Source organism: Sinocyclocheilus anshuiensis, unplaced genomic scaffold, assembly GCF_001515605.1.
Source record: "Sinocyclocheilus anshuiensis isolate Anshui unplaced genomic scaffold, SAMN03320099.WGS_v1.1 scaffold466, whole genome shotgun sequence".
NCBI classification, from domain to species: Eukaryota; Metazoa; Chordata; class Actinopteri; order Cypriniformes; family Cyprinidae; genus Sinocyclocheilus; species Sinocyclocheilus anshuiensis.
The window spans coordinates 930,485-957,374 of record NW_015544159.1 but is presented as its reverse complement, the minus strand read 5'-3'; the positions used below and the strand labels follow the sequence as shown (position 1 = coordinate 957,374).

At 37.0% G+C, this 26,890-nt stretch overlaps 2 protein-coding genes across 3 annotated transcripts in view; one reads left to right on the top strand and one right to left on the bottom strand.

Annotated features, from left to right (window-relative positions):
* LOC107695537 (protein FAM13C-like) overlaps positions 1-11,060 on the top strand; it is a 25,903-nt gene extending 14,843 nt beyond the window's left edge. The window contains exons 5-12 of the mRNA XM_016495495.1: positions 5,411-5,552; positions 5,776-5,857; positions 6,466-6,662; positions 6,772-6,855; positions 6,971-7,069; positions 8,541-8,725; positions 10,138-10,239; positions 10,623-11,060. Coding sequence (XP_016350981.1) covers positions 5,411-5,552; positions 5,776-5,857; positions 6,466-6,662; positions 6,772-6,855; positions 6,971-7,069; positions 8,541-8,725; positions 10,138-10,239; positions 10,623-10,737 — 1,006 coding nt within the window. The 3' untranslated portion in view covers positions 10,738-11,060. The remainder of the gene's footprint in view (positions 1-5,410; positions 5,553-5,775; positions 5,858-6,465; positions 6,663-6,771; positions 6,856-6,970; positions 7,070-8,540; positions 8,726-10,137; positions 10,240-10,622) is intronic.
* A 410-nt stretch (positions 11,061-11,470) lies between these two features.
* phyhiplb (phytanoyl-CoA 2-hydroxylase interacting protein-like b) overlaps positions 11,471-26,890 on the bottom strand; it is a 30,986-nt gene continuing 15,566 nt past the window's right edge. Inside the window, exons 1-5 of one of the 2 annotated variants that reach the window (XM_016495493.1) lie at positions 23,818-24,078; positions 16,555-16,751; positions 16,215-16,389; positions 15,361-15,478; positions 11,471-13,391 (exon numbers count right to left, since the gene is read on the bottom strand). In XM_016495493.1, the coding sequence (XP_016350979.1) occupies positions 12,854-13,391; positions 15,361-15,478; positions 16,215-16,389; positions 16,555-16,751; positions 23,818-23,842 (1,053 nt within the window). In that variant the 5' untranslated portion in view covers positions 23,843-24,078 and the 3' untranslated portion in view covers positions 11,471-12,853. Of the gene's footprint in view, positions 13,392-15,360; positions 15,479-16,214; positions 16,390-16,554; positions 16,752-23,817; positions 24,079-26,890 lie in introns of those variants that run through there. The other variant, XM_016495492.1, reaches the window with a different exon arrangement.

Genomic DNA, 26,890 nt, shown 5'->3' with positions numbered 1-26,890 from the left:
CACACACACACACACACACACACACACACACACACACATATTGAGTTTCCATGCTTTATGGGGACGTTCCATAGACTGTATTTTCTATCCCCTTAACCTATTTTCAAAAAAGATCATTCTGTATGATTTATAAGCCATTTTCCTCATGGGGGACGAAAAAAGTCCCCACAAGGTAGAAGATTTTGGATATTACCATCATTGTGGGGGCATTTTGTCCCCCTAGCATAGGGTATACCTGAACCACACATGCACACACACAGCTCTTTTGGTTGGCCTGTTCAGTCAAAATACCTCCTTTCTTCTTTCCTGGAGAGCAAGTCCCAGAATCAGCCGGCTGCAGCTAGTAACACAGTGACCCACTTTTTAAACCTGATTTTCATTTCTCATTATTACAGTTTTTCTCGATTGCTAACACACTATAACTGATTCATTTGGCCCAATTTTCCAAACCATTCATACAGTTCTCCAAACAAAGACACGTTTCTCAAAACTTTTAAAACATTTCACCTGTTTTCACACATTCCAATTTGCTCAGTGTTTTCTGCTAGTTTCTCAAAACTTTTAACACATTTCACCTGTTTGCACACACATTCCAATTTGCTCAGTGTTTTCTGCAAAACTCTACACAAAAACGCCATCATTTTGCACAGGTTTAACCATGTTCTCATTCAGAAAACACAAACACACAATATAATTAACTCAAGCATCAAAAAATGAACTCAAACAGTACACATTTATCCATGTGTGAGCATTAAGTAGCAAAACTGATGACACAGCAGTCAGAATCTTAGGATGATATGCACAGGAGCACAGCTGATTATGTGTTGGAAAATGAATCCTGGTAGTGGGAGACAAAGAGGAATTGGAGGGGAAAATAAAAACGAAGGGGATGAGGTCAAAGGACATTTGTTCCTGATGAAATACAAATCACTATAGTTGACCATGTTCTTCTGCATGGACTGACCATGAGGGAAGTTAGCCTACAGGCTCATCTACAAGGTTTCAATACTACTTACACATACAATATAATTACAGTACATAGTAGCAGTAGTTCAGATGAGAGAATTTTCATTATTCTATGTTCAGTAAATACTGTAGCACATGCTGTACACCCTCAAACTCATTACTGTTGAATTGATTTGTAGCCAAGAATGTACTGTATTTGTGCAGAACTGAGAGACGACTGTCTAGGGGAGGCAGAGAAGTCTTTTGTCAGAAGACTTAGAAACTGCTATAACAAATAAGGATACTACCAATACTGTAATGCAAATTGGCAGAGGATGCTGAATGAATGAATGAATTTACAGTTTTTCAGAATTGCTAAAACACTAAACCCCAATCTCTGAACCAAATTCTCACTAGCTTAAACCAATTTGTCGAATAAAGCACTCTTTCTGCTAAACCTTAAACACGTTCAGGCAGTTAGGCTCTATTTGCAAATCTCATGCACTCTTTTTGCAAAACTTTAAACACATTCTCATTCACTTAAACACGTATCACACTGTGATGCATTTGTGCTGCAAAATGCTAAACACAAGCGGCAAAAGTTAAACACAACTAAAGCTCAGTTGTCGTCGTTTGCACACAACGATTCAAAATTGTTCTCACGTGTTTCTAATGATGTGATCAAACCAACTGTACAAAATCTGAGCCAGTTCAGAGTGCACAAGTGGCACAGGTGACTGAATGTTGATACGAACAATAGATGGAAACAATCTGAGAACGAGAGGAGGAAGAGTACATGTAAGAAGTGGAGGATGAGGAGAGAAAGAGTAAGGTTTAGAGAGTGTTATCAAGGCTGGATCTGTCAGACCAGAGGGTTTTTTTCTCTTTGTCTAGCAAAAAAAGTCAACATTACTTGTGATGTGGACAAAGTCCTCAGGCCGGACTCAAGCACAAAGACATGATGCTGAGACAGAATTAATCTCTCATTGGCCCTGATTTTACTGTATAATTGCACAACTTACAGTATTTGAGTGTACTGTAACATGCTATTCATTTATAGATTTATTTGACTTTTTTGGCCTTTGCAGTTGGACTGCAGTATTTTTGCAGTATACAAGTGCTGAATATAATACAAACATTCAGTACTATTCAATATTAAGCACATGTTCTTGGAGTACATGCAGTAGGCCTATACAATATATTTACCTTACTAAGTTGCAATTACTATACTTTTTTACAGAATTGCAAAATTGTTTACTCAATACAATATACTTTTTTCTGTAATGTTCTGGATGCTGTGTTCTCCATTTTTCCTTGTGGTGTCTAACGAATGCTCTGTCGTGTTTATTTTATTGACTCGTGTGTGTGTGTGATCTGAGAGCACGGTTTGATTTTGAGTGCAAGTGAGAAGGTTTTGTAGTGATTGTTTGATTTTGATGGAAGAGTCAGAGGTTTCGTGAATTTAGTTTGAGTATTTGGATTTGTGTTTACAGTTTTTGCCTATTGCTTGAAGACTTTTTGCAAAACTTCGGCTCATTGTGTCAAAACTTTACACACAAGCACACAACACTGGGAAATAAACCATTCACATCTATGTCGAATTGAAACTCTGCTATCAAAACCTAACAATCCTTTGTCAAAATGTCACTCTGATGACAAAATGATACACACTTGCATCATATGAATACACTTTCAGATTAGCAGCAACACACTAGTGTACTTTATATAAAACACTGCAGTCTTTAATTTTCACTGTTTTTATTCAGTTCATCAGTTAGCATTCTGTGAAGCTCAATGCAACACTTACAGTTTTTGTTCTGTTTTTTTTCCAACAAAGATTTTCACAACAACCAAAAATGAAAGTACTGAAAGGTTACAAATGACATCAACTCAATACTGCACATCACAGTACTATACTTTACAGTACAGTACAGTAAATGCAGTAATGCAAAAATAAAACACAAAATACACTACTGTAAATACAGAAAAACAGGCCAATTGTGCGTGGGTGGGATTACAGATCCTGCCGTCTGTTTGGGTCTGGCCACAGGATCTCATCAACGTCACAAGCGATATTTTCTCCTGCTAAGCAACGGGGAAAATAACGCCTTGTGTGCCGAATCCATCCATGGATTGACGTTACCTCAATGTCTCCGCATGCCTCTTCCATTGCCTGTAGAAGAGGCATGTGGTTGGCGGTCATATACGCGTCATCTCCAAGTGGGGGACCTAGTTTGGCATGATGGTGTAGTAGCCCTCGAAGGCTTATGTGATGCATCACACATTGTGATGTTTCCCCCACGCTGCCCCGGAACGTGCACAATTGCCCTTTGGCCAATTATATTACTACCCCGTCGTCTAGTTTTGCTGAGGTTGAAACCAGCCTCATCAATGTAAATAAATTCATGAGGCTGTGCAGCTCCATCCATGTCCAAGATGTTCTGCAACAAAAAATACATAGCATGGATGGCTGGCATTACTCAAAACACACAACTACAGTACTTCACATACAGAACCCCCCCACACACCCCCACCCCAACACACAAACACACAGGTACCTGTGTCCCTCTCTGCATGTATCTATGTGGTACTGATACAATGGTACATATTCAGCTATTACTGTACTGGATTACATAAATACTGTATTGTAAATGTAAAGGACTGCAACACTTACCTGTACATATTCTTGTCGAAGTCCTTTGACCCTGATACAGTTCCTCTCAAATGGGACCTTGTACAATTGCTTCAATGTGATTTTGTGCTTTACCAAGACATGTCTGATCGTGGTAATGCCTACTCGATTGATGTTGATGAATACTTGCCTATCTGCAAGTATTTGTTCCCGTAGCTGGTGGAGACGGATTGCATTGTTTGCTCTGACCATTTCCACAATGGCAAGTTCCTGCTGTTGGGTGAACAGGCGTTGCCGACCACCCCCAGAAGGCCTTCTAGTCATTCTGTAGAAAAATGCAACCACAAATTGCTATTGGTTTGGTTCTTTTTTTTTACAGTACTGTATACTGTACACAGTACTGTAACATCTTCAGCTATTACTGTACTGGATTACATAAATACTGTATTGTAAATGTAAAGGACTGCAACACTTACCTGTACATATTCTTGTCGAAGTCCTTTGACCCTGATACAGTTCCTCTCAAATGGGACCTTGTACAATTGCTTCAATGTGATTTTGTGCTTTACCAAGACACGTCTGATTGTGGTAATGCCTACTCGATTGATGTTGATGAATTGAAAATTGTAATTGCCTGTCTGCAAGTATTTGTTCCCATAGCTGGTGGAGACGGACATTTTTTGTTACAAAAGGAGCACTAGCCAACTTGCAATACAGTACAAGTGATACAGTAATGTGATACGGTAGAGTACTGTAAATACTGTAGATACAGTCCGGAGTGGAGAGTTGAAGACATACCGGTTTTCCAGTCTGAATGTCCTTATGATGGATGCAACTGTGAACCGGCTTAGATGTGGGTGGACTCTCTGCCCAGCTTCCCTCATTGTCAGGCCATGATTTATCACATGATCCACCAACGTTGCTCTAATATCATCTGAAATATTGTTCCGTGCATAGCCTCTTCGACCATCTGTGACGGCCTATACTGTGAGTGTGTGTGTGTGTGTGTCCCGGCTTTTTCCCAGCTGTGTGTTTTTAAAAAAATGTTTTTGGTGTTTATGATGTTTTCAGCCTGACTCACTAGGTCTGCACTAGACCCATACTGTACATTATTAGGGTAAATAGATAGAGTAAAATAAACTGGACAGGACAGACAGAATTGCATGGCTGCTTAGAAAATTTTGAGTTTAATTTGAGTTTAATTGATTTTGTTATGTAAAAACAAAGAGACCACAGGATGATACAGGTGATGTGAAATTATCAATCATACAGCTTAACACCATACAAAAATATCATGATGATTAAATTGATCAAAAGTGACAGTACATTTTTAATGTTACAACATCAAAACATCCTGAAAAAAAGTATCATGGCTTCCACAAAGCACCTCAACTGTATTCAACATTGAAAATAATAATACATGTTTCTTAAGAAGCAAATCAGCATATTACAATGATTTCTGAAGGATCATGTGACACTGAAGACTGGAGTAATGATGCTGAAAATTCATTTTGCATCACAGGAATAAACTGCATTTAAAATATCTTACAGTACAACAGTTATTTTTAATTATAATAATATTTCACAGTTTTTGATCAGCTTTGGTGAGCATAAGGGACTTTAAAAAAATCCCCAAATCCCAAACTCTTGAACAGTAGTCTACAAATACTTGTATTTATATAGAATTCACAAAAAGTGGTTCTGACAACAGAAAATCTGCATTACTATCAAAACTGCATTTTGGCAGTTTTATTAATCCGATTAATGTAGCCTAGTCTAGATGATCATTGTAGTTGAATGAGTGTGTTTATATGTGTGTTCTCTTCTATTTAGGGCTCGTGGAGTTGTTAGAACGGAAGTTCCTGGAGACGCCATGGAAGCTACTTCCATCCCACTCCTCACCAAACACATCCAAACTCTCAAGAGGAAAATACGCAAGTTTGAGGAGCGCTTTGAACACGAAATTAACTATAAGGTCAGAATTATTAAAAATCCTGGATATATATCATGGAAAATTGGACATTCAGTTCAACATTCAACATTGTTGTTTAGTGCACTCTACTGGAGAAGTATAGAACCACTGTGCTGTGTGATTTTGATTCGATGATACAGTATATGACCAGGAGAATGTGCTAATTATGATTCCAGATAGGAAGTTATAGTTCCTGAATTGAGTTTGTGCCTGTTCTCACCCACAGCCTTCACATAATGATAAATCAGCCAATCCAGAGATTTTCAATCTCATGAGTGAATTAGCCAGGTCTCGCAAGCAGCTCAAAGGTAAGACTGCCAGTCCAAATAATACAACTTAAGGTTATTCATTGGCCTATTTTATTCATTAAAACTATTTTATAAGATTATTTGCTACATTGGTCTCAGGACATTCCTATGCATTTTATTTAATGTGTTTGTGAACCCATGTTCTGATTTACCTTATCTTTAAAACAAAGTCAAACATAAATACATTATCAGTAGATTCAAATTTTGTTGTCAATCTTAGTTTAAAAAAATATATAATTATATCTTTTTATATATATAATTAACACACACACACACATATATATATATATATACTGTATATATATTTAAAACATTTTGTGGTGCTGTCTGTCAAAATTAATGTTTCGAGGAAGTTTTGATGGTTGTGTAACTATTTTGGCAAGTATTTTAATGTAGAGAAATATGTTTAATCAATAGTGAAACTAACAGTAACATTATTACTCCAAATTCTTAATGGAAACAAGTGTTGGACTAGTGAAATTCCTCTATTGTGTGATGGTTTAATTGCTTTGAATGCAATAAATTCCACTTCCTGTCATTCTCTCCATTTATTATAATCCAATTCATTTCAGAATCAAACTAATGAACTTGTTCATCCGTTTCCCCAGATTTGAAGCTTAGACAGACATTTGAGGAATCCCGGACACATGAGAACAACCACTCCACAGATATTTGTAGGTACACTACCGGCCAGCAGGAGATGCCAGAGCAGCAGCACAAGCCCTCTCTGGAGGAGACAGTGGACTCACTCCTGAAACTACTACAAGAGAAACGCCAGGCCCTCGGCCTCCCAGACAACATGAAGGTGAGGCCATCTGCGGATGCATTCTGTTCGGGTGGGTGGGGATTTGATTGTGTGCTTGTGTGGCTAGGGTTTGAGGTGATTAACTCAACACACGCTCTTGTGTCCACAGGAGATGACCCAAAGACAGATGGCCCTGGAGAAGATCACTCTGCAAAAATGTCTGCTGTATTTTGAGAGCTTACACGGCCGCCCTGTAAGAGGCTTTTCGCATTTATATACAGAAATGTTCTAGTTAATTAGATACGGATTAGGATTATAGCATTAATATTTGAACAAATGTTTATTTTAATGTGATATTGACCCCGTAGGGCACCAAACCAGAGGAGAAAAACCTGGTGAAACCTCTCTATGATAGATACCAGATGGTGAAACATCTCCTATGTGCGACTCCCACTATTACAACTATAGTAAGTGTTATTGTATATACAGTACAAATACACTGCCGGTCAAATGGTTGGAATGTGTATATATATACACTGAACAAAATTATAAATGCAACACTTTTGTTTTTGCCCCCATTTTTCATGAGCTGAACTCAAAGATCTAAGACTTTTTCTATGTACACAAAAGGCCTATTTCTCTCAAATATTGTTCACAAATCTGTCTAAATCTGTGTTAGTGAGCGCTTCTCCTTTGCCGAGATAATCCATCCACCTCACAGGTATGGCATATCAAGATGCTGATTAGACAGCATGATTATTGCACAGGTGTGCCTTAGGCTGGCCACAATAAAAGGCCACTCTAAAATGTGCAGTTTTATCACACAGCACAATGCCACAGATGTCGCAAGTTTTGAGGGAGCGTGCAATTGGCATGCTGACTGCAGGAATGTCCACCAGAGCTGTTGCCCGTGAATTGAATGTTCATTTCTCTACCATAAGCCGTCTCCAAGGCGTTTCAGATAATTTGGCAGTACATCCAATCGGCCTCACAACCGCAGACCACGTGCAACCACACCAGCCCAGGACCTCCACAGCCAGCATCTTCACCTCCAAGATCGTCTGAGACCAGCCACCCGGACAGCTGCTGCAACAATCGCTTTGCATAACCAAAGAATTTCTGCACAAACTTCTTTGAGTTCAGCTCATGAAAAATGGGGGCAAAAACAAGTGTTGCGTTTATAATTTTGTGCAGTGTATATATATATATATATATATATATAATTATGTTTTTTAGGTCTTTTTTGTTAACCAAGGCTGCATTTATTTGATAAAAAAATACTGTAAAAACATAATATTGTGAAATAGTATTCCAGTTTAAACTAACTGTTTTGTATTTGAATGCACATTAAAATGTAATGTATTCCTTTGACGGCAAAGCTAAATTTTCAGCATCATTACTCCAGTCTTCGGTGCCATTTGATCTATATGCTGATTTACTGCCCAAGAAACATCTCTTTTAACAACATTATCAATGTTGAAAACTGTTTTTGCTGCTCAGTGTTTTTGTGGAAACTGTGATACACTAATATTTGGGTAAGTAAGATTTTTTTTTTAAAAGCAAGGACGCATTAAATTGATCAAAAGTCACAGCAAAGACATTTATAATGTTACAAAACATTTCTATTTCAAATAAATGCTGTTTATTGTACTGTATTCATTGAAGAATCCTAAAAAATGTATCATGATTTCCATAAATTAAGCTGCAACACTGATAATGATAAGAACCATTATTAATAATTGAGAACCAATAATAATTGGTAATAATTAAGCAGCAAATCAGCATATTAGAATGATTTCTGAAGGATCATGTGACATTGAAGACTGGAGTAATGGCAAAAAAACTGAATACCAGTTTTACAGTACATTACATTTAACATTATTTTTTCTTATTTTGTTTAGAGTAAGATTCTATATGTTTGTTTTGAATGTATCACAGGAAGAAGAAGAAGGCTCAGATGATGACTCCGTTCGGTACACACCCCCACCCATGTGCCTCACTGATAAGAGAGGCTGTGGGGAGGAGGAGGGCGACAGCGACCCGGCCTTTGTGTCTCCGCTGGATGAGATCAAGACAGTGAGACAGTCAATCATAACAATGTCCAACCTCCACGAGGCCTCCAGGTACTCAAACTTTAGTCACTGAGGAACATCACATGCAATTAAAAAAATTATAATAATGAGGTTACACTTCAGTTTAGGGACTAATCCTCACCATTAACTAGTTGCTTGTTAGCATACATATTACTAGCATATTGGCTGTTCATTAGTACTTATAAAGCACATATTAGTGCCTTATTCTGCTTGAGCATATTCTAGATCCCTTAATCCACCCCCATACCTAAACTTAACAACTTCTATTAATGAGCAGCTAATCAGGAGTTTATTGAGGCAAGACTCATAGTTAACAGTTAGTTAATAGTCAGAATCGCTCCCCAAACTGAAGTGTGAACAATAATGATTAAGTATTTTTAAAATAATGACAGAAAATTGTTCCATATGAAGAAACAAAAGGAGAATTTTAGCAGAATGTATAATATCCTGTTTTCCATAATGGGCTGTTATGGAATATGATTAGTGTTCAATATTTCAAGTCATATTTTGTTTGAGGAATAGAGATTTAAGTCGTTACTCACAGTCATTTCAAATATGTTGCATCGTTTGAATTGATTGTGCACAAGAGAGATTTGAGAACTAAAGCAAAACATATGTCAATTTTTCTGTTTAGCACAAAGCTATTGCATGTCTTCAGAAGCCTTGGAATGTAAATGACAAGTCAAGTTATAAAAAACACTTTTATGATACTTTATCATTAAAGTTCAACAGCCCTAGTTCCCATTTATTTTTGTTGCATGGTAGAGTAGGGTTGCCAGATCTGCCTAACAAAGCTAGCCCAAAACATGACTACATTTTTAAAATACATATTTTATACTAGTAAAAATTTTTTTTTGTTACTTTCAAACCAAACAGCACCTTTATGCATAACACAATTTCAGCTTGAAAATTACTGTATAGTGGTTAAAAAATGTACATCACAATTTTCAGAAATGAAAACATCTTACCTTAAGATTGACAGCTTCCATAAATGTTTCTGTTGACTTTTTTTAAATTTTTTTATTTACTAGAATCATTTCTGGAGAGACCTGGCAGTTACAATAGAAACATCCGCACATAGGCTCCCTTCCAGTACCTTTCTCTTACAAAAATCTCCTTACAGTGTCTCATCATCCAGCACAGTTTTATCATTGTTAGATTATAAATTGGGTAGCCTAAAATATTTAATTATAAGCATTTCTATCAAATATGCATAGTTGAAACAACATGTCAAACCTTTAACCTGTGGCAACAGTTTAAAAGTTTAAAATTCTTCCTCTGGACCTACCTCTGGACATTCTGCAATATATATATATTCTATTGTGTAAGAACGAAAACCTTACAGATTTGCGATGACATGGGTGTGTAAATGTTTCCTAATGATAAATTGTAGGGTGAGATATTCCTTTACAAACTGTGTTTTGCAAACTGTCTAATTGCAGGTCTGAGTTGCTGGAGTGTTTGCGTGAGACTCGAGCCGAGAAGAAGAGACGACGTAAAGCCATCAGAGAGTTTGAAGAGCAGTTCTTCAGACAGATGGGAAGGTAAAACACAGATGCGTTACTGTGGCATTAACACATTTTAATGGTATTTGTTACTTTTGTCTTTTTGAGCATAGACAGGAAGGAAAAAGGAAAATAAAGATCAAAATAGTTTAGCGTAGTTAGCATAATGCACATCTAATCAATGATACACAAAGTAATACCACCAGGAAAAAAAAAAAAAACTGTTTCTGTACACAATATATGGATTTAGTTTTTTAAATAAAATACATTTCCATTTATCTGCTATCCACTGATGTACAAAACTGCTTCAGTAAGGCAACTCAAGGGTTAAATGTGTGTTTTAATGGTAGTGGAATCTCACAGAGTCATCAGTTTCATGCAGTATCTGTTTTTTTCTTTCCCTTTCCACCAAAATAATGAAGAACCGCACAAAAAGATGACCGAATCCCCATGGCCGTGGAGTACCAGGAGTACAAATGTCTCAAAGCCAAATTACGCTTACTGGAAGTGTTGCTCAGCAAACAGGAAACCACTTAGACTATCTGAGAACTCTTTCTGCCTTTCAGTATCGAACCCAATGTTTGGACCAAATTGTGTTTTTACATTTGACATAATTGTGCCATTATGATGCTAAAATGCACTTTAATATCCTTTCTGACCACATTGAAAGTCCTAGACTCAATGGGTTGGGCCGAACCGATCAAGGCCTTTCGGTGGCTACTATCTCATAAATGCAAACATGTGCAATCTCTGTGCTGTGTACAGAGCAAGACGGATCGATACAAACCTCATTCAGATTTCAAAGGGCAAAAGGAAATATAGAGTATTCATCTATGTTTATGGAATATGGCACTTTATTTTTGGAGATTTTTTTTAACCAATTTCTGACCACATTGAAAGTCCTAGACTCAATGGGTTGGGCCGAACCAATCAAGGCCTTTCGGTGGCTACTATCTCATAAATGCAAACATGTGCAATCTCTGTGCTGTGTACAGAGCAAGACGGATCGATACAAACCTCATTCAGATTTCAAAGGGCAAAAGGAATATAGAGTATTCATCTATGTTTATGGAATATGGCACTTTATTTTTGGAGGAGATTTTTTTTAACCAAAGTCGAACCATATGCAATTTTCACGTTTTCTTGCTCTTGTTTGAAGCTATTTTATGATTCTAATTAGGAACATGGTGACATTATGCACACTAATGATGATCCGTGATTCTCTGGGGCTAGACACGATCCTTAGCCTGTCAAATAATGCAACGCTCTAGACAGAAAACAATGCAGAGCACTTAAAATAAGGGTTTTATGCACATTTCAATGAGTTCCCTAACATATGAATACAGCAGCAACCAACCATGTTTATTTCTCATATATCTGTCTCTCACATGAAAAGGGAGCAGAATTGAATACCAGAATATCCAGAATTGAAAAGGTTCTCCCAGGAGAGCTAAGTATTTTTAAAGATCTATTTTGTTCAGAAACGTGTTAAAGTACAGTACGTGGCCATCACAGAGCACAGTTTTCCTCCTATACATGAAGAACAAATGATACATTAAGCCAGTGGTTAAAATGAACACTGTCCAATAACATCATACACTAAAAACAATACTGAAGCCCAAAGCAGGAGATATGTTCATGAGGAGCGGATGTGCACTTTAAGTGCAATTCTGCTCAAGTAGCTACTCTCTGGAAACAGAACAATCAATATCTTTCCTTTCCGACGGCTCTACTGCAATGAACTATTACAATCTTTGTGTAGTGTCTTTGCATGCCAACCAGCGTAAACTGTTGAATTGTGCTACAATCAGGTGTGGTTATTCTGTCATGTTATCGTCGTCCCAAAATGTATTTGCTGTACACATCCACAATGACAAATGTAGCTTTTGAATGTTAGCTATTGTGCACGTAATTCTACATTGGTTTATAAAGTAAACACACACACATATATATATATATATATATATATAATTATCTATATATATTTGCTTTATCGTGAACCTTTTCTTTTCCATCACCAAAGTCCTGTATTGTGCACTTCTGATTCTGTCCATTTTCTATTCACCAGTTAAAAAATAAATATTTTTCTATCTACACGTCGTATCACATTTATTATATGTTAAATCACAGTATACTGGATGGGTTGGAATAGATAACATGAAACACTGCAGAAGAACAGTTATGCTAATATCAACGTTTCCAAAATGTTTGCAGTCATGCTACAGATACGTCCAATCACACATTTTTTGAGATATCATCACATTCATAATGCCTTATAAGAACGGCTGTCTCGATTCACCGACTTCAGTGACTTGATGAGCATTTAGTGTTAAATTTGTGTAAACTTTGGTAAACTGTTACAATGCCACGCGTTCTAACAGGAAGGTCTGACAGCCAATAGGATTAAAGAAGCAGTTTGATTGACAGGGGTGATTAAGTCAACATCCCAACACCACGACATATCTAACCCAACCCCGGGTCGAGATCCATAAGCTAGCAAACGAAAAAGAGCATTTTGTCAAAAGCTGTGAGACACATGCTGCGGACACCAGAAGGAATTATGGATAAGTTCGATAATGGGTAAGGAGGACGGCTAAAGGAGAAGGCGATTTTCTGTGCTGTTCAAGGCAGCAGAAGGGTTCCGATTCATAGGTTAGCGTCCCACGCTGATGTTGCAGGTCTTGCAGCTGGGATCCTTCTTGGCGTTGACTGTGGACAGGCTCATGAGCTGGTGGCCGCTGATCTCAGCTACTGTGCCCAGGCTCAGATCCACGGGGTCGGTGTAGATGACCTCCAGGATAAGGTCCTGTGCATGGTGGAACACCAGCCGGCCGTCTTCATCCTCCGAGCACGTCATAAAGCGGTTGTTGGCGATATCCAGCGCTGGCAGGCGCTGCTTGCAGAACTCGTCTCCAGACGAGCCCTTCGGTGCGATCACCAGAATGACATAGTGATAGGCCGTGTACATGCAGTAGAAGTCGGCGAAATACAGGTTTGTCTTGAGACTGAAGAGCTCCTCGGCTGGCAGCTGGAAACGGTAACGGCCGTACGGTGAGTCCTGTGGGGGTTTTCCCGTGTTGAACTCGGTGTTGCTGCTGAAGAAGATGCCCTCGAGCTTCCCGCTGATGGGCGAACCGTGGCTGCCGCTGTTGTCCTTCACTGACAGCAGCATCTTGTTGTTTTGGGCTTCCCTGCAACCAGAAAATTCACCATAAATGACAAATGACTTCATGGAGGTGACGTTCAGTGGTACTACAAGAATTCAGATGTAACAAAAAACATTTTCTCCTGACTTTTGCACTTAACTTTATTGCCAGTGACTAACCTCCTTAAATCAGTACAACTTATTGTAGCCGGAGAACACATTTCAGCTAATTCTTAAAAATGGAAACTGGAAAAGTAATAGCAAAGCTATCAAATGGTTTCAGAAGACTTGGAAAAAAGAACATGAATCTCAAGGACCACTTTCATGGTATTGATGTGATGCACTTTTGTCCTTTTTGGACCTTCACAGCAGTTTCCATACATTTGTATTTTATGGAAAAGAGTAGTGTGAACATTCTGTTAAATGCCTCCTTTTTTTTGAAAAGGGTGAAAGGTCTCTTTTTCAATCTATGGAAGCCTGTTTTCACCACAGAATAAGACAATAAAAAAGGAAATTGTGACTTATTATCTCACAATTCTGACTTGGTTTCTCAGAATTGCAAGGCTATAGCACAGTTTCAAGTTTATATATTGCAATTATCTTGCAAAAACGTTCTCAGAATTGCAAGTTTATAACACAATTCTGACTTCATATCTCGCCATTCCAAGTTTGTCTTGCAATTGTCCCACAAAAAAGACAGAATTAAGAGATGTTAAATCAAAATAAATCAGAATTGCAAGAAATAACGTCGGAATTGTTAATAAAAAAAAACAAAACAATTTGCAAGTATCTTTTTATTTTTTATTCACACAATTCTGACTTCATATCTCGCCATTCCAAGTTTGTCTTGCAATTGTCCCACAAAAAAGACAGAATTAAGAGATGTTAAATCAAAATAAATCAGAATGGCAAGAAATAACGTCGGAATTGTTAATAAAAAAAAAAAAAAACAATTTGCAAGTATCTTTTTATTTTTTATTCTGTAATCCATACCAACCAGCCTTTTATGTGATGTATCATTATTAACTGTCTTCTGATTAATTCTCAGTCTGATCAGAAGTCTGTTTCCTTCTTACTATCACCTCAGAGTTTAGACCTGATCTTTATTGTTAATGTGGTAAATGAAGCTGAAATGACATGAACAGGTTGAACCACTATCTGAAACGCATGATTTATAATACAGCTATCTAATCAAGTCAGTGTGGAATTAAGCTTTGAGTTTCACACGAGGTAAGTACAACAACAATAGACTTTCACTCACTGATGGGAAACCAAATGTAATTACTTTTAAATAAAGCAAGGCAATGAATTCTGTAAATCTCACTGAAGATGAAGGGGTACATTCAGATACATAAACTAGAGTGATATTAAAAAATATGATTTCTGAAGGGAAATGAATGCCCTTCAGGTGGATGAAATTTGATTCCGCGGTGCCTCTTACATTTAAAATGTTATTCATTTCTGTTGTAAAGACTGATTTAATGGCTGTCTTCATCAAATTATACTATACAGGACAGTATTAGTTGAATAAGAGAAATTTAAATCACTGGGGTTGCGTAAAGGTAAATTCTAAGATAGAAAGAAAGATAAATCACAATAGAGAGAACATTTTAATTAAAAAAAATAAAACCTTCAGGATTTGGGGATTTTCTAATATGATGAGAATGAATATTCATATGAAATGAAAAAGTTGTCATAATTTACAGTAGATAGTTGCCCTCATGTGTAGATAGTTGCCTTCTAAATCTGTGTGACTTTCTTCTGTGGCGCACAAAGGGTGATTTTGAAGAATATCCTGCACCAATTTATTAATTATGAAATTAGGTGTCATCAAGTGTCATTCTCATACAGACCCCTGCCACATTTATTGTACAGAAAAGAACAGCAGGGAAATTCTTCAGAATTGTATTTTTTGTGTTCCACAGAACACAGGTGTCATAGAGGTCATAGGGGTTTGGAAATAAAGCTGACTGTTCCTTTAATAATTTAGTGTCGTTATCCCTGTAGAAACATACCTTGCATGGTCAAAGTATTCTTTGTGTTGGTTTCGATAAAAGACTGAGAACCGCAGCATTCTGCCAGCGATGACCTCTGCTTTCTCCAGCAACTGTGTGAGATGAACAGTGGAATAATCTGTAGATACAAAATAAAGAAATAAAATGCCATTATCAGCCAATAACAGCCTAAATAGCTTAATGGAGGTCATATAAGCAATACTTCAAACAAGGCTCCCAAACTTTATTGTCCACCAAACCACTTTACCCTGAGATTTTAATTAAATATTTCAATAATTTAATTTCACATTTGCATTTTCACACTACTCTGATATTGGTTAATGATCATGTGACATGCAAGTAAATAGATATATTTTTTTTTAGTAAATGTTTTATTATAAACGTTTTAGTTGTGATAGTGTCTCAGTCTGCTTTACACTCCCACTGGTGTTAATCATTTTATTTTACGCTACACAGCTACAATAGTTATTTTTATGTGTTCGTCACTAATATTTATATAATTCCTCACTTTCATATGTTCAACAAATCCTTGAGCTTTCATTTTGGTGGAATACTGGTGAAATAAACTTCCACAAAAATATTGGAAATTATGCCAATGAAGGATAAACTTGCAGCACATGCAGATATGGAGTTTGCTGCATTTACTGTGAACTGAGCTGCTCTTTGATGCTGAAAACACTAAGCTACTTACACATGTACTGAACAGTGCCGTGCTTAAGCTGTGGCATTTGATTTAATAATCGCACTACATCGTGATTATCAGGCCACCACATTTATTTAATGAAATGTTACAATTTATATAATTAATGTTAGCTTTTCCCCATTTGGGAAACCCTGCTTTAAAATGTTCTCACCGGCTGTACAAAATTCAATGATCTCGCTCCATTCCGACACGGCGTAGTCGCCATCAACCTGTTTGGACGCGGTCTGTACGGCAACAGTGTATTCGGTGCGTGGACTCAGGAACCAGTGGCCTCGCACTGTCATGGGCAAAGGGACTGCTTTTGCTACCAGTTTAGTGGGGACGTCCTAGAGGAGACAGATAATAAATGAGATTAAACAGTCATGTTCTTGCAGTTCTCTTTCTGCAAACACATGAACCTGAGAACATTACTGAAGATCAGCTTTTGCCTACATCAGGTCAGATCAGGATGTGTAAGAAGGAGTGAATATAGAGCTGCTGCGTTCACACACCTTGTGTTTGAACTTGTTGGCATTCTTGTTTTCTTTCTTGTTGAGGTCGATGAAGTAGTGTGTGATGCGTTCCTTTGACCTGGAGTCCATGTCCCAGCAGATCTTAAAGGAGTCGCATGTGATGTTGCTGATTTTGATGTTCTGGGGAACAGGAAGTTCCTCCATCTCTGCAATGCCGCTGTCCAGGGACTTATTTCCTGAGAGACAGATAGAGATGTTGGGAGAGGGAACAGAAAGTCTGAAGAAACTCTTAAAGGGGTCCTATTATGCTTTTTCACTTTTTCAACTTTAGTTAGTCAGTAATGTTGCTGTTTGAGCATAAAAATGATCTGCAAAGTTACAAAGCTCAAAGTCGATTTCAAAAGGAGATATCTTATTTAACAGAAATCACTTTTCAAAAACTACAACGAACGACTCGTTTGGACTACAGCGCATATTTTCCGGGATTTGTGATATCACAAATACCGACGAATGGGATGAGACCTGGTTGAGCTGCACTAGAGAAGGCAACGAGTGTTATCACTATGTCGGAGACACGCTAGTTTTCTCAAGGCATACAAACTTAGAGTGTTTACAATCATCCGGGTTTAAATCGGGCTCAAATTGATTTGATTTTGACGCAATATTTACACTGAAGCTCATAGGCGGCTATGGTAAGGGGCATGACATTTCCCAACCAGGCGCCAAGTGGTGCCAATCACAACACACACTGGCCCAGCTAACCAATCACAGCACATTTCGTATTTCAGAAGGCGGGCTTTCATTTGATACAGGAGCTATTCGAGCCATTCAGACTTGGGAGAGAGGTGTTGTAATAATGTAAAATATGTGAAAAATAATGTGTTTTTCGAACAACCTAGTATGAGAGCCTGTTCTAGTACACCCCCCAAAACAAAATCAAGACTTTGTAAAAGAGCATAATAGGACCCCTTTAAGGAAGATGCTCTTTGCCTTACTTTGTCAACCTAAAAGTGGATAAAACTGTCTTTTGGAAGATACAGACATATTTAAAATGTTGTCTTTCTCTTCTGAGGAAACAAACAAAAACATTGATGACTCATCATGTACTCAGGGGTGTGTCCAAATCTCTGTCCAATCAAATGCTCTCTAGAATAAGAATGTCCCTCCCCCAATACCACCTTCCTAGCAAGCAGCAAGTCATCGTTGAGTTTGATATTTATCCTGACACATTATTTTCTCCAGTGATATAAGCAAGCACAGCACTTTTACTGCATGCAAAATGATGAACTAGCAGCTTAATCTGATAAAATATTAATAATATAATTAATAATGTATGTTTTATACCATTATTAGATTTTTTTACATGCCATGCGATGAGTAATGAGTTATACTTAGAAATAAGAAGTATTTCATAATTCATTTACCTTGTGCATCTAACACATTGTATATATTTATTAATTTCCAGTATTGACCATGCTTTTACATTTCACTTGAAATTGTTTTATGAAAAAAGTAAAACATCTGAGATTTCATAACTGTAACACAAGGATGTTTCATGGAAAAATATGCAATTATGAATATGTTGATGACTCATCATGCACTCGGGGGTTTCTGACCAATCAAATGCTCTCTAGAATGAGAATGTCCCTCCTCTTTATACAAGTAAGTAGTTAATGCTCATGTAAACACAAGAAAGAAAACAGCACTTGTAATGCCACAGAGTCTTGAAATGTGTGATTTTAGCAAATGTTTTCATGAGGGTCTGACCTTCATCCAGGTCAATACTGAACTTCAGCACAAAGGACTGCTAGCAAACAGTCACGACTGACTTGCAAGATGTGCCACAGGGCAAAGCGCTTTTAGAAAACTGTCATTTAATCCATGATGAGTGTTGATGGAAGTGCATTGGAAGTAGAATTCAGTTGGTGCGGAGTAACGTTCAACTAGATTCCAGTGAGCAAGGAGATTTTGTGGTTTTTGCTTGCCACCATAATGTTAAGGCTTTCAAGATGGTTGGTATGACTTTGCTAGGTGGTTGCTAGGTGGTAAATTTAAAAGAGCCCAATTCAAAATCTCTATGTTTGGCTCACGTCCCTCCTTCAGAGTCTATTCATATTTTTAATGCTGTTTTCTTGTCTGCCATATAAATAAGTCTGATCTCTGACACTTAGACCCAAAAGGTTAAGTACTGAGCCTCACTAATCAGTAATTGTTGAGTTTTTGTTTGTGTTATGATTAGTTTAATCATCAACTGCTCAACTGGATTTGCAATTCTCTGGTTGATTTGTGCTTTTAAATTTAATGGACTTCCAGACTACAACTCGCATATTGCACTCCAAATTGCAATCACCGTCTTTTCATATGTGGCTTTTTATCATGTAATCAACACACTACATAATCAGACCCACCTCAGAGCATTTCCCTTTCAGCTCTGAAATGAATAAGAAGACAACACAATCATCATTGAGACCTGGTGAAGGTCGAATCAGCAAAACAGCTTGCAGCCCTAAATGAAAACTAGCACACAGCATAACAACACCACAGTCTCTATATGGGAAAAATTACCAACAATATCAAGAATTCCTGCATATTAAAAAGCAAAGTGACTATACAATATTCTATATAATATCTATATATATTGTCCAATTTAGTGCACCTTTTGAAATGAAATCTGATATTATTCTTTTATCTTTTATTTTATTATGTTCTCCAGTGTTGCAAGATGAAAGCAAGCACAGCACATTTACTGCAAGTAAAATGTTGAACTAGCAGCTTAATCAGATAAAATAATAATAAAATAATTATTGTATATTTAAAATGATTAATTTCCGTTTTTTTTACATTACAGTGTCATAACATGGCTAAATACTTTATACTTAGAAGCAACAAATATTTCATATTTAATTTACCAAATATGAGCATCTAACACATTACAAATTTAACTTTACCAGTATAGCTTTACTAGATATAAATTTCATACTTCACTTGAAATTGTTGTATAAAAAAATATCGGAAAGTAATATCTTATAATGACAAATTTACAAAGATATTTCAAGTAAAAATATGCAATTATACAATAAATAAATATGTAAATAAACACAATTATCACCCAGAGTTTTATTCTCACATGCTGCTGTTTCTGATATGATTTCTAAGCTGTAAAATAAATAAATAAATACAAATTCCTACAAATAATCTCCCTACCAGTTTATTAGTAAAAACACACAGAAGTTGACCTGACAACATATGTCGCCATACGCCAAGAAAAATAATTTCACATTCTTACAAATACCATACACTTTGGCATCTTGTGGTATTTTTAAAACAATTAGTGGCACAAATATAATGTTTCTGCTGTCCAAAGCTAAATATTTGCTTTATAAACATTCAATTATATATAAAAAATATATTAAAATAACCTGTTTCAAACATATCAAATATCTGAATACGCTACTTTATGGAGTGGTTTTAGCTTGTCAAATCATTGAAATTCTCACCTGAATTCATAATCATAATTTTGTCATAATATATATATAACTTATATTCAACTCAATGTATGAAAAATATCTTTAATTATGAAACAAATAATTTTTGTGTCCCACATTTTGCCTTGAACCGTGTTACTGTATGATTTACCTCGAGTAAAATACAAAAATTTAGCATCCTTTAAAATTGTGACACCCATAAAGGAAGTGATATAATTTGGACTCTTTCAACAGCATGGTAAAAACTTTCATTCAGCTAGGTCAACCACAGTTATTGTAAGATACAATTATCAGACTATTTTTATGTGAAAATGTGAAAAATATATTATGTTGTTTCCATAGACTGTATAAAAACATGGACGTAGTGTCCGTGACGTCACCCGTAGTTTTCCGAAGAGCGTTTTTGAAGCTCAAAGTGGGCGGAGCGGGCCGTCGCCATCTTGGCAGCGCGTCACCGCGCATCACTACCAGATAATCGAAAATGGGCAAAAAGGCGGGAGCTGGTTGCTGAAGCCACGCCCACCTAGCTTGACGGCAGTGTCAGCAGTGGCAATCCACCTGTCACTCAAGTGGCCACGCCCTTAATTATGCAGAATTTTAAGGCGTAATATAATTTAAACGGATGAGTTATAAAAAAAGTCACCCCCCCTCACAGTTGTCATGAAGGGCAAAATTAGCTATATAGACCAAAATATTTTTTTGAACCAGGCTGTAAACATGTTTTTTTTCTGCTGTAAAGTTGGGCATTTTAACATGGGGAGTCTATGGGATTGACTCCCTTTTGCAGCCAGCCTCTAGCGGCCAGTTGACGAATTACAGTTTAAGTCACTTCCGTGTTGGCTTCACGAGAGAGAGCGGGAGGTTGCCGCTTGGTTGTTTCTCAACAACTACAAACCAACAGTTGGTCCCAAAATAGCCCACACTAAATTATAAATTTCAGTAACAGAGATGCAAAAATTACTTGAAAGTATTTGAAAATAATCTCAGTAATAAAGTTTGACCTCCCACATTTGACGATCACCATTTTCCGAAGTTTAAGCACATTCTTTCATTGACTATTTGTTCAAAATAAGACCTAAAACTTTCCCTAAAAATGTGTCTGTTATACTGGGTCTTTGGACTGAGGAGGCTTAGCTATTCAAGCTCTAACCCTAAACTCTCTCTGTCCTGGCGCCAAGGTGGCCTGTCCATTCACTCCAGCTCTATAGGGATACACGAATGAATGAACTTTAAAGAAAGAGAACACAAAAAAGCCAGAGAAAGCCTGCAGGATTGGTACGCAGACACATTACCTGCCCAGTCAGCTAAAACCAGTGTGTAAACACACACTGGAGAAAGAGAGAGATGAAGGCAGTCGAGTCAGAGCTGGAGAAGCACCATTCGGGAGACGTCCTCCTGTGTCTCTTCAGATGGAGCGTTATAGATGAGCGAGCTCCTCTCAGCCACCAGAGAGAGGCTGAATGAATGATTCATAGGCAGCCCCTTACTGTAGCTCCCAGCGCTGAATCATTTCTTGTTTTATCTCTCGCCTGCACTATATGCGTTCTCAGAACAAAGACTCAGGATAACAAGAGATCGCCTACGTTAGGGAGGAGCGCTCTGACACCCAGTACTGTCTCACTGGCATGCTATTATCTCTGCTGAGAATTACTTCTGGAACACTTTGTTACTTTCAACTACAAAATAAAGAACTTGTTATGTGGTAGTTCCATATCACAAGTGTTTCTAATACACAACCAGAGGGTCTGTGAGACAAGAGAATGAGGAAGTCTTGTTTAGTGTAATTACTGCGGTTGGTTTGGTTTGGTTTGCTATTGGTTTCCAGTATCAAGTAGCTGTGAGATGTTAAATGTAGAGCAGCACAGGTCTTCTAACACAAACCCACACAGCTAATGCAATTAAGTCATTCACATTCATAAAAACAAACTCCAAATAAAATTCAAAATTTAATTCAAAATAAAGGAAATTGATTTATAATGTGGATGCATGATTTATAATGTTATTTCTTTCAAATAAATGCTGCTCTTTTCAAATTTCTATTCATCAGGAAAATGAATAATGGTAATATCTATATACCGTATACTATCTATTTATAGTTATAATATTAATCAGCACAACCGTTTTCAAAATTGCAATAGACTATTTTAGGACCATTATGAGTTATATATTTTCCATGACATTATTTTCATGACTGTTAGAAACATTATCTCTTTTTTTTGTGCAAACTCTTATTGACTTTTAACATTAATAATACGAAGAATTTTAATTTATTTCTTTTTATGTATTTATATTATTATTATTATTTGTAATTTTCCATGACATTATTTTCATGACTGTTAGGAGCATGTTCTGCATTTTTGTGAATCTCTTTAAATTCTTTAATGTAATGCAGTATTTTGATTATTTGACTGTAACTAATACCATGATTAAGTAATGAAGGAAAATACAACAATTAATACTATGATATGTACAAATTTTAAAGATTTGGAATCACTATGAAATATTTTTGAAATAAATATATTTTTGTATGTTTCTGAAAGAAATCAATATTTTCATTCATAAAATATATTCTTTATTATTTTTATAGTTGTTATTTATTATTATTATTATTATTATTATTTTAAGGGGGAAAATGTCATGTTGTTGACATGTTTTGTAACAAATAAAAAGCACTGTGCAGATCTGTATTCATTAAAAATCATACTTTAAGTCACCATTCACAAAATAATCCCACCTCTGACGTAACCTTGTTATGAGATTTTTAAAGTACCAAGAAACAATGCTGCATATAAAAATGCCATCAATGACGTTTATCCAACAACATTACTGCAAGGACACCGTTGTGGCATGCTGTAACTCAAATTACACCTAAAGAGCCTTAAGAGGATCAAAATGCCAAAATATACTATTTTGAATAATAGTATAATATTATATAAAAATAATATTTATTATTATTATTATTATTATTATTATTATTATTATATTAGTAATACATAGTGAATAATAATCATACTTAATATTATTATTATTAATAATAGTTTTATTTTTTATAATATTTGGCAGATTTTATATTGTATACAAAACTAAGCATTTAAGCATAAACAGTTAAACCAAAAGATTTTAAGGAAATTATTTCATTCAAGTTTGTCCAAATGCTTGACTGGCATTGTATATGTTTACAGTGTGTATAATAGCACATAAGCACACAATAGTGAATGACAACTCAAGCAGCACTGATGACTTGTCATGTAGAATCATCATCAAAGATCCGGACACACAGTCATGCACAGGAAACCCATTTTAGCAAATCTTCAGTTGCTATGAATGCAAAACACTTCTAATTCCATCTTCTCTCCTTGTAAGGACATTTGAATGGGGTGATATGAAGGCATGAGGAGAACCTCCTTCACCCTAAATAGTGCTACTGAAATCTTCATCCATGATGATGGTTAGCGTGGTTACGCAGATGTTATGTTACTTATTACTCTATAAGTTGTGTCATTTAAATTAAGAAGATTATCTAAGTAAATAAATCCTTAGCAAACATATCTATGCAACAAACCCATTACTTTCTCCGTCTTTCCATGATCAGTAATATCCTCTGTTGGCTTTATTGGCTCTAAAATAAACTGCCCTCTCCTTTTGAAGATAGCATCAGTAATCCATTATCAAAAAGGACTCAATAATTGCATTTCTGAAAAAGCAATAGCAGAAATATACCAAAGCATTGAAGCGTTATCCTTTCATTAACACAGACTCGTTATATATCAGTCACAAGGTCATAGCATCTGTTTCACTAATGAGCACATATACTCACTCTGGCTTTCATCCGCTCTCCGCATCCGGTTCCAGGTAATGTTTGTTCACAACTGACCAGAAAAACAACTGGTGATGCAAAAGCCTAAGCCTGCAGGAGATTATATCCGAGGACAGAAACCGCTACACCTACTAGCTGGACAAATGCTGGGCTCTCATGGGCTCCTTCAGGCAGGAGCAGCAGGTGTAATGCAGTAGCTAAGGCTAGTGGACAAGGTCTGCTGTCCAGTCCCAGTGTACTGACCCGTCTCCAATGCACCCTGAGCCTAAAGTGCACGCCATTGGCTTAGAGCAGCTTTAGTGTTTGTTTTACAAGCCTAGCACACTCCCATAGGAGCAGCCCGGATTATGTCATCAGCTGGACTCAGTGTTGGACTGAAATTTCAGAGCGAGGAGTGATGGAGGGAGTGAGAGAGAGAGAGAGAGCTGGGTTGTCTCTCAGTTGGGTAATCTGGTCACCCGCTCCCATTAGGAAAGGGGAAAATATCCTTTCAAGTTCTGTATCCCTCCCCTTTACCATACCGTTTGCACTGTCTGTCCTATTTCCAAAAGATGACATCATTCTTATAACGGACATCAGTGTATTGGAGATTATTTTCTATTGCGGTAATAGGAAAGAAGAATCCGTCTGTTCTGCGAATGTGACACCAACATTTTCACAGTACGTGTTCAACATTCCACTAAGATTTCATACCTTCTGACACCTCCCAACTATAAAGAGAGGAACAAAGTTTGGCAAGACAAGTTTTGAATGTTGGTTTGACACAGCCTTGCCTCGAAGATTACAGATTGTTACTTTAAAGGTTTGAAGTCGTATGAAGATAGATTGCTTAAGCAATTTGAGGAGACATTTGTAGCTTGAAGATACATAGACCTTGCTGGTTGCTAGAGTGTTCTAGGTGAAGAGACAGACAGAGGATAGATAGATAGACACATTATATAGACAAAAATATTGGGACACACCTCTGAATTATTAATTCAGGAGTTTTAATCAGACCCATTGCCACGGGTGTATAAAATCAAGCACCTAGCCACAGTGGCGAGGGCCCACCCACTTTCAGCTGTGGCCCACCCAATGAGAAGTTGGTAATTTTCCAAATGGATGTAATTTATTAAACGATAATAATAATAAATGTCTTATTTCACTATAACTTTATATATTTAGTTTAAAAATATTAAATGCGAATTTTCATGGTCAATTACAGGAAGTTTCTTCATTTTCCCTCTTCCTATAGGTGCATGCCATACGCTTGTCAAAATGATGATTGGTCTTTCTGTTAGTCCCACCCACAATGTTATGTTTGCGACGTAAGAACATAAATAGCAAAATACGAGCATTTGTGGAATTTAATTTGAAAATAGCGAAACAAATAGGCTATTAATCAGGAGTGCGTTTCCCAAAAGCATCGTTAGCCGACTATGGTCGCAAGGTCTGTCGATACCAACATAGTTCAACGATTGCGTGTTTCCCGAAACCATAGTTCAAACGAACATTCGCAAACAGCGTTGCAAACTTGGTCTCTCTAAGCGAGATCCCAATTCGTCGGTCATCCGACGTGACGTCTCCGTTCCCTCCTTCAGGGAACGAGGGTTACCATACGTAACCGAGACGTTACATACGTAACCTGAGACGTTTTTCATTCTTGTTCTGAATTCGGTTACATTTAAAAGATTTGTTGTGGAGTGAGGGAAACCAAAATATTTATAGTGTTTCTAATGTTTTTTTTATTACCGGTATTTTACATGCTGAATGTAATAATAAAATGTGATATACACTGATGCGATTTTTTTGTGCTTTTCTTCTCTCGACAATGCAATTTTGACCCAGTGCAACTTATAGTCGCATATATAGATGACTTATTTTCCGGAAAATATGTTACACAAGTTAATGAGTCTCAAACTAATCAAGTTTTTTGTTGTTTTTACTTTTAGAATTAAATTCCTGTATACGTGTTCATAGACATAAAACACAATATCCTGTTTTATGTACGCCCTCACAGCAGACGGCCAATGAGTTCATTCTTCCCTCACTCATGCAATCATTCATTTACGTCAATCAGTGGTGACGTACATCAATTAATCTTTAAATTATGTGGATTACATTACACAATTCAACCTGTCCATTATCTGCCGGGAGTAAAGATCAGGGGAAATGCGTCACCGCTAGTTGTCTGTGAGTAGCCGCAGACCCTCCCAGAGTCTGTGTGTGGTCAGTCAGCGAGTACCACCTGCTTCAGCGCTGTCACACCATCCAGTCCCGTCACGTCACACTCATTTCCTCCTGTGCTGATTCACTAAAGATTTGATTTGCCTGTGAGCTGACACACAGCCAGGAATCTATTTAGCCATCTGGGCAGTTTATGTACAATTACTTGTCGTATATTAGTTTGCACCAGTCAGATTAAATGTAATTAGCTTCAATATTGGATGCATAACACTATTGCTTGCTAAACACTAGGGATTTGAAGAGTCCCCTGACCCCAAGTATTAAATTTTGTTGCAGATCTCTTCTCAGTCCAACCAAGGGTTTGTTTCCCAAAAGCATCATTAGCCAACTATGGTCGCAAGTTCCGTCGTTACCAACATAGTTCAACGAGTTGGTGTTTCCCGAAACCATAGTTCAAAAGAACATTCGCAAACAGCGACGTAAACTTACATGGTTGGAACTACAGCTCTCGACCTGTGGTTAGAAGCATAGTTTCTTGTTAGTAAGACATGTGGGCTTATATAAATTATGCTCTTGGGCACAATAAGCAAGCTAACATGCAGTACAATCTATATCTTCCATTCTATTTAAATACATATACATTTTAATCGATACATTTTAGCGCGTCCTCAATAAGCGCTGTTTTTGAAGAGTGCACATGTGCATAAATGCCTAAGGGAACCCCCCCGGAGTATGACATAAGAGGAAACCCATGATGACTCAAACATCAAATAAAGCAAAATGACAGGGAACAAAAAAATAGTAAATTAGTCATCACGTGCCATGTTCAATACAGCAGCATCTCAGAGATCTCGAATCAATTAATTAGCAGAAGTTATTACTCCACCACATGCGTGTGACGTCATTG